This window comes from Mustela nigripes, chromosome 12 (assembly GCF_022355385.1).
Source record: "Mustela nigripes isolate SB6536 chromosome 12, MUSNIG.SB6536, whole genome shotgun sequence".
NCBI lineage: Eukaryota > Metazoa > Chordata > Mammalia > Carnivora > Mustelidae > Mustela > Mustela nigripes.
Window position 1 is genome coordinate 100278592 of NC_081568.1, and position 15071 is coordinate 100293662.

The 15071-nt window shown below is 35.2% G+C and overlaps 1 protein-coding gene across 1 annotated transcript in view; it reads right to left on the reverse strand.

Annotated features, from left to right (window-relative positions):
* ANKRD31 (ankyrin repeat domain 31) overlaps positions 1-15071 on the reverse strand; it is a 151290-nt gene that overhangs the window by 21123 nt on the left and 115096 nt on the right. Inside the window, 2 exon segments of the mRNA XM_059416379.1 lie at positions 9084-10089; positions 13761-13857. Coding sequence (XP_059272362.1) covers positions 9084-10089; positions 13761-13857 — 1103 coding nt within the window.

Below are 15071 nucleotides of genomic sequence, written 5' to 3' on the forward strand. Positions count from 1 at the left end.
TCTGTCAAATAAATAAATAAAATCTTAAAAAAAAAAAAAAAGAAATTTATTTGAGAGAGAGAGAGAGAGAGAGAGAGAGCATGAGAGCACATGAGTGGGGGGAGGGGCAGAAAGAGAAGCAGGGCCTCCTTGCTGAGCAGGGAGCCTGATACAGGACGTGATCCCAGGACCCTGAGATCATGATCTGAACTAAAGTCAGATGCTTAACTGATTAAGCCACCCAGGCACCCTGGAATGTAAATACTCTAGAATCAACTTCTGGAATAACAATGTGAGGATCCAGTCCCAGGTGAAAAGTATTTTTAAAAATTGTTTAAATCTGGAAATGGTCATAAATGCATGCAGCAAATAAAGAGCCCTCTATTCAGTAAAATCTATGACAATTACATGGGGGAGGGGGGAAAGGTGAGTCTGTGTATGTGAGCCAAGATTGCCTTCTTCCTCTCCCTTCCCAGCTCAGTGAGATGCAGATTCCACTCCAAACTGTGCAGCCAAGAACACAGGGCTCCCTCTCCCAATAGCCTCCAACCACAGGGCTACCTTCTTGTTGGGGCAAGGATATCAGCATTCTCATCTTGCCCTTAGCTATCTCTTGCTAAGGCTAAGTTGTGAGTGAATGCAACCAAGAGGTGGGGAATCCCTTCTGCTTAGCCTGTACTGGTGGGGCAGAGGCTCCACCTTTGGCATGGTGGCACTGAGATTAGTAGGACCCTGATCACCCCTGCCTGGCTTATAAGGTAGTGGCTTAATGTCAGGAGAGACAAGCTGTAAAGGCATGAGGCCAATGTGCCCACCTTGGCTAAATCCTCAGTTCCTAAAGCCAGGGTGTCATTCTGAGAAAAGTTATGTTCCCACCCCAGATCCAGACCTATGGCACGGAGATTTTTGTCTGGGAAAAGAAGCAAGCCTAAAACAGATGGTTCCTAATCTCCTCCAAAGGAAATGACTTCATTTACAACAGAACATGGAGAAGTTCAAGCTCAAGGGCACTTTAAAGGCAGTATAGGTAGTGGTAAAAAGCAGTTGAAAGTTAATTGGTAGAGTCACTGGGGATACAGGCTGAATTGCAGGCTGGCTAGTTTTTAGAAGAGAACTGGGAAAATAAATAGTAAGGAAGAGCATTCCTAGAGTCAGAATAAAACTCAAACACTGACTTCATAAGCTATCCCTTCAAAGGGATACAATTGACTAGATTAGTCTATACAGCAATTTATGCTCTAGGTCATCACTGAAAACAATATAATAATTAATCAGCAATAACTGGAGCTTAACAGCTAGGTATGCACAGGGAAAGAGAGAGTCAAAGAGAGACCCTGCCAAGGTCTCAGTCCATGTGGTATAGTATTAAAAGTTTAGCACTACAGTAAGGAAAAATAACCTCCACTAAAACATTCTAGCCAGTAGCTAAATAAGGAAGCAAATAACAATTCTCTTAAGCCTAAGAGAAGGTGGGAGCCAGTACACAGAGTTGCTACATCTTTCAAACTATCTATAATGTTCAGTCCAACCAAAAATTGACACATATGGCAAAACAGTAAAGTATGATACATACACCAAAACAAATAAAGCAACAGAAAACATCTGTGAGAATCACTAAATGTTGGATTTAACAAAGACTTCTAATCAGTCATTATAAAAATGTTAACAGATGAAAGAAACCATAATCTAAAAAGTACAGTAAGGTATGATGACAACAACATATCAAATAGAGAATATCAAATAAAGAGACGGAAGTTATAAAAAAGAACCAAACAGAAGTTATGGACTTGAAAATGACAATAACTAAAATGAAAAATTTACTAGAGGGGTTCAACAGATTCATGATGCAGAAGAAAGAATTAATAAACCTGAAGAGATCAATAGAGAGTATGAAGGCTGAATAAAACAAAGAAAAAAGGATGAAGAAAAATGAAAAAGCCTCAAAGAAATGTGGGACACCATTAAAAACACTAACATGTGCATAATGGGAGTACTAGAAGGACAAGAGAGAGAAAAAGGAACAGAAAACATACTTGAAAAAATGATGTCTGAAAACTTTCCAAATTTACTGAAAAACATTTATCTGCGTTTTCAGGAGGCTCAGTGGCTTCCAATTAGGATAAACATGAAAAAATTTATAAACAGAAACATGCTGAAAGTCAAAGACAATGAGAAAATATTAAAAGGAACAAGAGAAAAATGACTCTTCACTTACAAGGTAACCCCAAGAAGATTACTAGCTGTCTTCTTATCGGAAAAAATGGAGGCCAGAGCAGTGGAATAATATATTCAAAGTGTATAAAGAAAAAAGTGTCAATCAAGAATCCTATATCTAGCAAAGTTATCTTTCCCCAAAATAAAATTAAATAAAAACATTTCCAGGTAAACAAAAATGGAGAGAATTTGTTGCTAGCATACCTGCTAAGAAATACCAGAGGAAGTTTTTCACACTGAAAGCAAATGACCCCAAATGGTAAAATGAATCCACATGAGAAAACAAATAGCATCAATAAAGGTAATTACACATTATAAAAGACAATCTGGACAAATATTTCTTCTCCTTTCTTCTCTTCACTGATTTAAAAAATAATTATATAAGACAATAGGTATAAATATACATATCTGTAAATAGCAAAAAGGAGATGAGTGGGAGTAACAGATGGTAACTCAAATCCACAGGAACAAATGAAGAGAATTGGAAAGGGTAAATAAGATTAATATAACAAAATCTATAAACATACACTTGCTTTTTTCTCTTTCTTTACAAATCACAAAATTTTATAAAGTCGTAATTATAACAATGAATTGTTACATTTATAACATTTATATATATAATAAATATATAATAATATTACAATAAGGGGTAAAGAGGGATAGAGCTATGTAGGAATTACAGTTCTTTGTCTCACTAGAATTAGGTTAGTATAAATTTAAAGTTGATTCTGATAAATGAAGATGTCCTAGGGTACGCACTATGGAAATACCTTGAAAAATACAGTGAAAAAAAGTCACTAAAGAAATGAAAATGCGGGGTGCCTGGGTGGCTCAGTGGGTTAAAGCCTCTGCCTTTGGCTCAGGTCATGATCCCAGGGTCCTGGGATTGAGCCCCACATCCGGCTCTCTGCTCAGCCAGGAGCCGACTTCCTCCTCTCTCTCTGCCTGCATCTCTGCCTACTTGTGATCTCTCTCTGTCAAATAAATAAATAAAATCTTAAAAAAAAAGAAATTAAAATGCTACAATGTAAAATATTCATTTAATGCAAAAGAAAGTAAAAAAGTAGTACAGAGGAACAAAAAAGACACGAGACATATTGAAAATAAAAAGTAAAACAGCAGACATAAATCCAATAATATTAATAACATTAATTGAATGAGAGTGGATTATGAAACTTACCCAAAAGGCAACGGTTGTCAGACTAAGTTAAAAAAACAAGATCCAATTTAGCAATTTGTGAATACACAAAACAGACTAAATTCAAAGAGACAAGTAAATTGAACATGAAAGGATGGAGAAATATATATCATGGAAACAGCAACCTTAAAACAAAAAACAAAAAAACTACCCCCAAACCAAACCAGAGCAGCTATACTAGTATCACACAAAATAGATTTTAGAACAAAAAATGTTACTAGAGGGGCACCTGGGTGGCTCAGTGGGTTAAGACTCTGCCTTCAGCTCAGGTCACAATATTAGGGTCCTGGGATTGAGCCCTGCATTGGGCTCTTTGCTCAGCATGGAGCCTGTTCTCCCCCTCACCCTACCTGCCTCTCTGCCCACTTGTGGTCTCTGTCAAATAAATAAATAAAATCTTAAAAAAAAAGTTACTAGAGATAATAAGAGACATTTTTTAATGAGGAGAGGGCTGATGCATCAGGAAGATATTATAATTATAAACACACATGCACCAAATGAAAGAGCACTGACACCAATGAAGCAAAAATTAATAGAAATGAAGGGTAAAAAAGACAACTCAACAGTAACAGAACTCCACTTTTTTTTCTATTAACAACACAACTCCACTTTTAGTAACGTCTAGGACAAACAGCAGAAGATCAATGAGGAAAGAGATAGCTTGAACAACACTGTAGACCAACTAGACCCAACAGGCATCTATAAAAATCTTCTCCTAACAACAGAAGAATATTCTTCTCATGTGCTCATGGAGGTTTTTTTTTAAGATGGCTATCAGCTAGTTAAGCCATAAAATAAATCTCAGAAAATTTAAAAGGATTGAAATAATACTGAGTATATTCTCTAAATGCAACAGAATGAAATTAGAAATTAATAATAAAAAATGGAACACTCACAGTTATGTGGAAATCAAACAATATTCTCCTAAATTACTAATGGGTTAAAGAGGTAACTTAGAAAATACTTTGAGATGAATGAAAATGAAGATACAACATACCAAGAACTATGGGATGTAGCAAAAGCAGTGGGTTAAAGGAAAATTTATAGCTGTAAATGCCTATATCTAAAAAGAAGAAAAATCGCAAATCATTAACCTAAACTTACACTGCTGACACTGGAAAAAGAACAGCAAACTAAACCAAAGTAAGTGGAAAGGACAAAATAAGTATTAGAGTGGAAATAAATAAAAGAGTCAACAGAAAAACAATAGATAAAATCAGAAGTGATTTCCTTAAAAATATTAACAAATTTGACAAAGCTTTAGCTAGACTGACCAAGAAAAATAAATGAAGAAACTCAAATTACTGAGGTCAATAATGAAACTGGGTACACTGCTATTGAACCTAGTGAAATAAAAAGGATTACAAGAGAAAGTATCAAGAATTCTATGCCAATAAATAAGACAAAACAGACAAATTTCTAGAAAAGATAAAAACTATCAAAAATGATTCAAGAAGAAATAATTTGAAAAAAAAAAGGTAAGTAAAGAGATTAAATTAACAGTAAAAAACTACCTACAAAAAAAAAAATAAATCCCAGGTACAAATGGCTTCATTGATGATTATTATCAAATATTTAAAGAAGACTTAAAGCCAATATTTTGTTATTACCAATATTCCAAAAGATAGAAAAAGAGAAACACTTTTATAAGATGAGTATTACCTTAATATGAAACCAGACAAATACAAGAAAACTACAGACCAATATCTTCAATAATATGGATGCAAAAATCCTCAACAAACTACCAGAAAACCACATCCAGCAACATAGAAAAAGAATTATATACCATGACCAAGTATGATTTGTCTGCTTTTCCAGGAATGTAAGGTTGGTTTAATATCCAAAGATCAAATAGTATTATACACTGTGTCAACAGACTATAAACCAAAATCCACATGATCATCTCAACAGATGTAGAAAGAACATTTGACAAAATCTAATATCCTTCATGATAAAAACAATTCAAGAAACTAGGAAAAGAAAGAACTTGCTCAGCCTGATAAAGAGCATTTATGAGAAAACCTACAGCTAACATTATATTTAACAGTGAAAGACTAAATTTTTTCTAAGAAACATAGTCTTAGGTAAAAAAATAGAAGTTTGAACACATTATTTTATTTCAACACTGTACTGGAGGTTTTAGCCAATGCAGCCAGACAAAAAAGAAATAAAAAGCATTCACAATGGAAAGAAAGAAGTAAAACTGTCTTTATTTATAGACAACATATCCATCTATATAGAAATTCAATGAAATCTTCAAAAATTTATAGGATGAAGTGACTTTAGCAAGGTTGTATGATAATATCTCAATATACAAAAAACAACTGTATTTCTACCTATTAGCAATAAATTGAAACTTTAAAAATGTCATATATAACACCATCAAAAACATGAAATGCTTAGAGATAAATCTGATAAAAGTTGTGAAAGACCTGTATATTGACTCCTACAACTGCTGGGAAAAAAAGAGAAGACCTAAATTAACAAGAGCTATATCATGTTTGTGGTTTAGACAACTTAATATTGCTAAAATGTCATTTGTCTCAAAATTACAGATTCAACTCAATACCATTAAAAACAATAGCACTGCCTTAGAAAAGAAAGAACTGAGAAACTCACTCTAAAGTTCATATGGGATTGAAAATGACCTAGAATAACCAAAACACTTTAGAAAAGGGAGAACAAAATTGAAGGACTAACACCACCTGATTTCTTAAAAAAGATTTTTTAATTTATTTGAGAGAGTGAGTACACATTCATGAGCCGGGAGAGGGCCAGAGAAGGGAGAGAGATAAGTCAACTCCATGCTGAGTGTGGAACATGACATGGGGTTCAATCTCACAACTCTGAGATCATGACCTGAGCTGAAACCAAGAGTCAACTTGCTTAACCAACTGAGACACCCACCCAAGTGCCCCAACACTACTGTGTAGTAACTATACAATCAGTGTTACTGATTCTAACACTTATTATAGAGCTACACAATCCAGGTGGCATTCACAGTAAGACAGATAAGTTAAACAGAATAGGGAATCCAGAAATATGCACATATATGAAACAAATGATTTTCCGCAAGGGTGCAAAGACAATAAGGGTAATTTTTTGAACACATGTTGCTGGAAGAATTGAATATCCAAATTCAAAAATATGAATGGGGATCCTAATTTGTACCACATACAAAAATTAATGGATCATAAACTTAAATTCTAGGAGAAAATCTTTGTGACCTTGGGTTAGACAAGAAACTCTTAGATATGCTACTAAAAACATAATCAGTCAAAGAAAAGACCAAATTGCTAAGTTGTACTACATCAAAATTTTAAACTTCTGTTCTTTATAAGATAATTTTAAGAGAATGAAAAGACAAGCCATAGACTAAGAGAAGATATGTGCAAAGCATGTTTGATAAAAGACTTATGTCCAAAATATATCAAAACAAATTAAAAATGAAATAAAAGAACAGGCAACTAAATAAAAAATGGGCAAATACTTGAAAAGAAGCTTCACCAAAGAATAAATATGGGTGACAAATAGGACATGAAAAGATGCTCAACATAACTAATCATTATGCAAATTAAAACCACAATGATAAACTGTTATATATATATATACATTTTACATACATATATCTACATTACTTGTTAGTATGGTTAAAGTTAACAGATTGATCATACTAAGTGTTAGCTAAGAAGGAGTGTGGAGGAACTAGAATAGTCACACACAGCTGATGGGAATGTAAGATGTCATAAACAACTTTGACAGTTTCTTAAAAAGTTAAATGTATACTTACCATATTTAATCCAGCCATTCCACTCCTAGGTATTTACCCAAGAAAAGCAAAAGCCTATGTCATACCAGAATTTGTACACCAGTGTTCAAAGTAGCTTTATTTGTGATAGTCAGCAACTGGAAACAACCTAAATGTCTATCACAGATAAAATGAAAAACTGTAGTTTGTCCTACATACTACACAACAATAAAAAAGGAATTAACTACTTACGCATGCTCTAATGGCAATGATTCTCAAATAATTATGTTCGGAAAAAGAAGCCAGATAAAAATGAATACATATGGTTTAACACCATTTTTACAGGATTCTCAGACATGTAAGCTAAAGTAGAGGGACAAAAAGCACAACAATAATTGTCTAGAGCTCAGCATGGGAAAAAAGGGTTATGAAGGAGGCATACAAAAGGGCAAAAAGATACTTTTGAGGTGATGGATTTGTTCATTACCTTGTTTGTGGTCATGATTTCATAGGTGTATACATGTGTCAAAATATGTCAAATTGCATAATTTAAATACATGTAGTATATGTTAATCATATCTCAGTAAAGCTGTTAATAGCTGAAATATGAAAAGTTATATTGAAATTTTATTACAGCTGTCAACATTTGAGTTAACATAACTAATTTACTAACTAAAATCTGAGTTGCTTTGGCTAATCTGAAGTAGGTACTACTTAGCAATAAATTCGCTGACAGACAAGCAAATAGAACATCAAGGGACCTGAGATCAAGCTATTAACTTGATCTTTACACTATAGTTTGGAATTTTAAAATTATTATTTTTTTTGCTCCTAACTTAAAGGTAAAGTCTATCAGGAAAAGCCTTATTAACCAGAAATGGAAGGACAGGAAACAGTGGTCATTCAGATTAAATTTCAGTTACCCAGGACTGATTTCTGTTCAACTGGTGGTCCCTGAGCAAAGAAGCATTCGAGGATTCTCGCACTCAGAATTCCTCATTCAAAAAGTGAATGTGGGCAAAGGAGAGAGGAAGTCTCTTTTGTCGGCATTTCTAGTAGAAAAATTTCTTTCCTTTTCTATTTTTATGCATTGTGATATTGTTTTAATTGAGTCAGATTTATCCAAACTCCAAGTTACTTCTTGTTCCTAAACTGAGCTCCTGTGGAAGAAGAATTTATACTTATCCCTTATCAGGGGAAGTTTTAGCAGTATACAGTACTTCCCTAAACTCTGGAACCAAAGATAGCTCCAATTTGTTATGGCTATGTTGTTCTTAAATCCTTCCTGAGGCAATATAATTGACTAATTCTGTCTTTAGAGCCCAAAGGTGCTGTGACCAAAATGTATAAAGCAATCCTAAGAGCACGATTTCATTAAGAACACAATGTTATACCCTTTCATTCAAGAAACTTAGCCAAACCCTATTTCTCTAATTAGAGCTAAAGGCCTACACTTTTAAAAAAAAAGATTTTATTTACTTATTTGGCAGAGAGAGATCACAAGTAGGCAGAGAGACAGGCGGAGAGAGAGAGAGAGAGAGAGAGGGAGGATGAAGCAGGCTCCCTGCCGAGCAGAGAGCCCAACGAGGGACTCGATCCTAGGACCCTGAGATCATGACCCGAGCCAAAGGCAGAGGCTTAACCCACTGAGCCACCCACGAGCCCCACTTTTTCATAGCAACTTTTATTAACTTATTTATAAAATTACATGATTTTAGGGGGCCTGAGTGGCTCAGTCATTGGGCATTTGCCTTTGGCTTGGGTCATGATCCCAGGGTCCTGGGATTGAGCCCTGCGTCAGGCTCCCTGCTCGGTGCAGAGCCTGCTTCTCTCTCCCTCTCCCACTGTTTGTGTTCCCTCTCTCGCTGTGTTTCTCTCTGTCAAATAAATAAAACCTTTTTAAAAAAATATTACATGATTTTTAGAGGAAAAAAAATAGGATACCTGTGTTTTGAATTCCAGAATGTTATTTCCTGGATTAATTCTTCCAAGTAATATAAGATCCTTTATCTGCATGCATTTCTTTCTAGGAGCTGTGCTGTAGTTTAAAGGCTTTTTTATAGTACGTTGACGGCCACACCTAGAGGAAGAGGAGCTCTGACTGTCATTAGCCTGCGGAACACCAAAAGCTGGTTTTTTAAGATATGATTTCATCTGATGCCCAGTATTGTTGCCTAAGACATCAGTCCCTTGATGTGCCAAGGATTCTAATGTTCCTGTAGGTGGTTGCTGGGAAGCTCTTTTCCTCTTTCCTCCTTTTGGATCACAACTGGTAGAATCCTGATCACAAATAACAGTTGATGGATGGGCATCATTTCTGGCAAGTATGCTTGTAGTCTCTGAAATATGTAATGCACCAGTTACGGCTGAAGGACTACTATAGGATTCATGCCCTTCGGCCAGAGTTTCTGTAAGAAACTCTTTTTCTTTTTGCGAATGTTCTGCTTGAGCAATAAAAGCAATAGGTTGAGATGGTAATTTAATCTTCTTACTGCCATTTGAATGTCTGGATTCTGATAACCCGCCCAGGGTACAGTCACTGACATTTTGTTTAGAATTCAGTTCATTTCCAGAAAATTCTTCCCTTCTCACTGTTTCTGAGTTTACACAGGTGTTGGTATTTTGGCTGCCTTTCCACATTTGCAGAGTCAACTGTGTTTCCTGCATTCTTCCACAAATAAGGCCTACAGGAGAAAGTGAACCTGACTGAGATTGCAATGGATTTTCCAGACCGGTAAACTCTTGGATGTCCTTTTCACTAGAGGTTTCTGAGCTGGATGGCAGCTTCCTCAGACTGGGACCAGACAAGGATGTAATGTTTTTATAGTTTTGAATTTTCTGGCTAATTTTTTTCTGTTTTTTTGCTGCAACTAAAAGATTCTTCTGTCTTGTGGCCAAGTTAGCCAGCTGTTCTCTCAGGACTCCTTGCTTAAATGATTCTATGGACACCCTAGAAAAAGAAACAGAAAGAGGAAACAATACAAAAACTGTAGAGAACTTTTTTTAGTAGTCATTTAGATTTTAAAGGTACTTTGTCTCCATTTAAATTTAATCAGCCCAAAGTACACAAGAGTCTATTTTTGCAATTAATTTCCTCTGAGAGTAAATGACTCTTAATATGAACACTACTGCCTTTCCATTGAGGTGATGGTTTGGTTATCCACATTTACATTATTTACCAGTTGTTAGTCAACTATGAAAAAGAAACAAAACTGTAATTGTTTAGTTGGAAGGTAGCAACTGATGGCCAAGGAGGAATACCATTCTTTAAATTTGGAGTTTGCTTACCTGTTTATAGGGGAAAGGTATATCAGGAAGTAACATTTGGGAATAAGTTCCAATTAAGTTCCCTTAGGGGAAGTGAGACTGTTTTGTGAGTAATCAGATCTGGACTAGACCTGAGAAATGTCAGTCCATCAAGTAATTACTGCAATTATACTTTAAACCTGTACTGAAGCAGTTTCAGGTCCAGAGGGACTACCCAGACAAACATTATCCTGTGTGACTATAAAGGGCTGGATTTTGGAAGAAAATGGCTGATCCACAAACCTTTTTTTTTTCTGATTATACCCACTTATGCTATAGTGGCCTTCAGGATACTAGACTCTTTTGTTTAAAGTAGTTCTCAAACTTTTTGGTTTTATGACATTTTTATACTCTTAAAAATTATTGAGGAACCCTATCAACAGTAGCCAAACTATGGAGAGAGCCCAAATGTCCACTGACTGATGAATGGATAAAGAAGTTGTGGTATGTATATACAGTGGAATATTACCCAGCCATAAAAAAGAATGAAATCTTGCCATTTGCAATGATATGGATGGAGCTAGAGTGCATTATGCTGAGTAAAATAATCCAGTCAGAGAAAAACAAGTACCATATGATCTAACTTATATATAGAGTTTAAAAAAGAAAACAGATGAACATATGGTAGGAGGGAAAACAAAAAAAGAAGAGAGGAAAACAAGTCATAAGGGACTTAAATAGAAAACAAACTGAAGGCTGATGGAAGGAGGTAGGTGGCGGGTGGGCGAGATGGGTGAAGGGTATAAAAGAGGGTACTTGTTTGATGAAAAAAAAAATTATTGAGGGACCCAAAGGGCTTTTGTTCAACCAACCTCTGGTGGTTGCCAGAGGTAGAAGGTGGAGGGTGGGTAAAATGGGTGAAGGGAGCCAAAGGCTGTTTTAGAAAATAAAACAAATTTTTAAAACACAAGACTATACAAGCATACATCCCATTAGCTATTAGAATAATGATACCACCACAGTTCATGTGGCCTCCAGAAAATTCCATTACACACTCATGAGAGAATGAGAGCCAAAAAGGCAAATAACATCTTGGTTTTATTACCAAAATAGTTTTGACTTCACGCATCCCTTGAAGTGGTCTCAGGGACCCTCAGAGATCGCCCTTAAGCAGCTGCTTTAAGGATAGCAATAGTATAGATATCTGTTTCAGCTATCACAGTCTGGATGTTGGTACTGAATTCCAAGAAGAACGGATGTTAAAATGAGTAGCAGATGTAAGTGGAAGAAGCAGGAAGAAGTTAGAAAAGCAAACAACTAGGAGCATAAAATGCAGGAAGCTGGATTGAGGAGAAAGAAAAAATTAGTAATATCACATTTAAAACAAAGTTCAGACAGAAAAATAAAAGTGCACTTTAGATTTCAAGATTTTAAGTTTTACAGCAAGATTAATAAGGATTTACACACCTGCAAACCCAACTGATCGGGAACTTTGCAAAATTCTCAGTATATTGTTAGTCATAGGACCTAAAAGAAAAATTGAAGCTAGCCTTCTCCAGTATCCTAGAAAATATCCTGCAGTCAATTACCCACCTATAGGTCTTATAAGTTCACTTGCTTTATACTGACAGAAAAATAGGAAACAGACAAGAATTTATGATACTTATCATTGGAGAAAAAAGCACAATGAAGACAGAAGACTTATAAATGAAAATAAAAAACTGAATTTTAAATAGGTTCAGAAAAAAATTGAATATGCAACAGATGCCAAATGTTTACAAGAACATAAAGGAAATTAGAAAGATCACGTGTGAATAAAGAATAAAGTCAAAAGGTACCTGCAAAGTCATATTTCACTGCAGCATTATTAACAATAGCTGAGACATGGAAACAACCTACATATCCATCAAAGGATAAAGAAAGGGACGCCTGTGTGGCTCAGTTGTAAAGCGTCTGCCTTCAGCTCAGGTCATGATCCCAGAATCCTGGGATTGAGCCCCACATTGGGCTCCCTTGCTCAGCAAGAAGCCTCCTCCCTCTTACATCCCCCCCTGCTTGTGTTCCCTCTCTTGCTCACTATCTCTCTGTCAAATAAATAAAATCTTTTTAAAAAAAAGGATAAAGAAAATGTGGTATATATACACTATACACACACAGAAAAATATTATTCAGCCATAAAAAAGAAAGAAATCTTGTCATTTTTTATAACATGCACAGACCTTGAGGGCATATTAGGTAAAATAAGTCAGAAAAAGAAAAATAAATTCTGTATGGTCTCACTTATATGTGGAATCTAAAAAACCACAAAAACTGAACACACAGATTCAGAGAACAGATTGGTGGCTGCCAGAGGTAGAAGGTGGAGGGTGGGTAAAATGGGTGAAGGGAGCCAAAAGGTACAAACACCCAGTAATAAAACAGGTAAGTCTTGGGGATAGAATGTACAGCACGGTGACTATAGTTAATAATACTCTATTGTATATTTGAAAGTTGCTAAGAGACATCGTGACCAAAAAAAAAAAAAAAAAAAAAAAGGCATATATAGCTAAGTCTATGAAAAACTAATAAAAAGAATGCCCAAATAAAAAAAAATAGAACATTAAAAAAAAAGATTTTATTTATTTATTTGACACACACAGAGAGAGATCACAAGTAGGCAGACAGGCAGGCAGAGAGAAAAAGGGGGAAGCAGGCTTCCTACTGAGCAGAGAGCCTGACTCGGGGCTTAACTTAACACTTAACCATGACCTGAGCTGAAGGCAGAGGCTTAACCCATTGAGCCACCCAGGTGTCCCATCTTCCTCTTTTTTATTATTATGTTCAATTAGCCAGCATAGAGTGTACATCATTAGTTTTTGATGTAGTGTTCAATGATTCATTAGTTGCATGTAACACATTTTTCTCAAGAAAAGGACAAAAAATGGTAGATAACCAGTATCATCTTGATGAAGCTTCTTAAAAATTCTGAGTTTAGAAATATACAAAACTAAATAATATACACGGTTACATTGCTTAGAAAGACAGTATTTGTGATAGCAAAAGGAAAAGTTTGTAATGTAAAAAATCTGAGTTCACTATGGAAAGAAATTTATTTTGGGATTTAGGAACAGAGACACTTTCACAAAACTCTTGGCTGTAGACAAGTTTTTAAGACACTAAAATGTCTTTTTCTGAATATTTCAAGTAATAAAATAGAAAAATATATTTCTGGGAAGTACAACTACCCATGGAGGTGATAGAGTAGGCGACCTCATAAAGTCATTCTTTGGTTCAAAGCAACAATTGCACTCTTAAGAAATTTTAGATCTAACTCTTATAACTAAAAAGGGGTAAATTATGAAAACTCTAAAGCATTCCTTTTTTTTTTTCACTCACCTGTATTTTTTAGCCAGATCATCTCTTTCTGCCTTCTGTTTGGCAAGCACATTATCCATAACCTCTTTTACCTCTAACATCTTTTCAATGTATTGTTCTGGAAACATAGTAATAAAAAAGTCAGTTAATTGAGAGATAGCAAATGTTAAATTTGATCACCCAGGACTCAACCTTATTGTTACTTTTAAAAAGCCATTATTTCTCTACCTGCTCCCTAGTATCAGTGGCCCAGATACATAAATCAAGGCCCACTGAATTATGCCATCCTATGGAAGTACCCTGAATACAGCAGGCCAGTCTGCGTTCTAATGCTGCTACTCCACTAAGCTCTGCAAACCTGGACAAGTCACATGACCTCTATAGTCCTCTTACTAATCTGTGAAATAAGGTTAGTAAAGAAAGATAAATAGGAAAATGACTATTTTGTTAAAATTACTTTTTAAAATACAAAAGGAATACATTGTAAAAAAAATTCAATCAATATGAATGTTTACACAGAAGAATAATACCCGCCCCCCCGCTTTTTTCTCTTTTTCACTCCACAAGAGACTATTAATCCTTTGGTAGCAGTGTCTTTGTTTGTGCATGAAAAAATGTTTAATATATTTAATGTATAATTCTATATATTTATACTATATGTAATTATTATATGTGCTTAAAAATAAGAAGGATGCTATCAGTTCTTGTTCTTTTTTTTTTTTTTTTAAAGATTTTATTTATTCATTTTACAGAGAGAGATCACAAGTAGACTGAGAGGCAGGCAGAGAGAGAGAGGGAAGCAGGCTCCCTGCTGAGCAGAGAGCCCGATGCAGGGCTCAATCCCAGGACCCTGAGATCATGACCTGAGCCAAAGGCAGCGGCTTAACCCACTGAGCCACCCAGGTGCCCTCAGTTCTTGTTCTTTACACTTAATACTTAAATAGGACTATATGATATCTAAGGTTACTTAAAGATGTATATAAAATTATTTCTCTAGTAATTACTTAAAATTTTCTTACTTTCTTCCACTGCTTCCTAAGTAAAGGTCACTACCTCCCTCACCCATCACAAATCCACAAGATTTACACATAAATGTCAATTAAATCCAGATTCTCAAACAGTAAAAGGAAAGGCTTAGACGAATACATTTTACTTCTTTAAGCTTCTTGTTATTTATTTCACTTTTGGCTTTGTTTCTAAATTTTTTCTCAATTATTTTAGACCAATGCATAGTTTTCTATATAATTTAGAGAAAATAAGTGGTGGGAAATGAAATCAAGCTCAGAGCATGAATTTGTTCCCTTTGCAAATCAGACAAATGATTTGATTAGC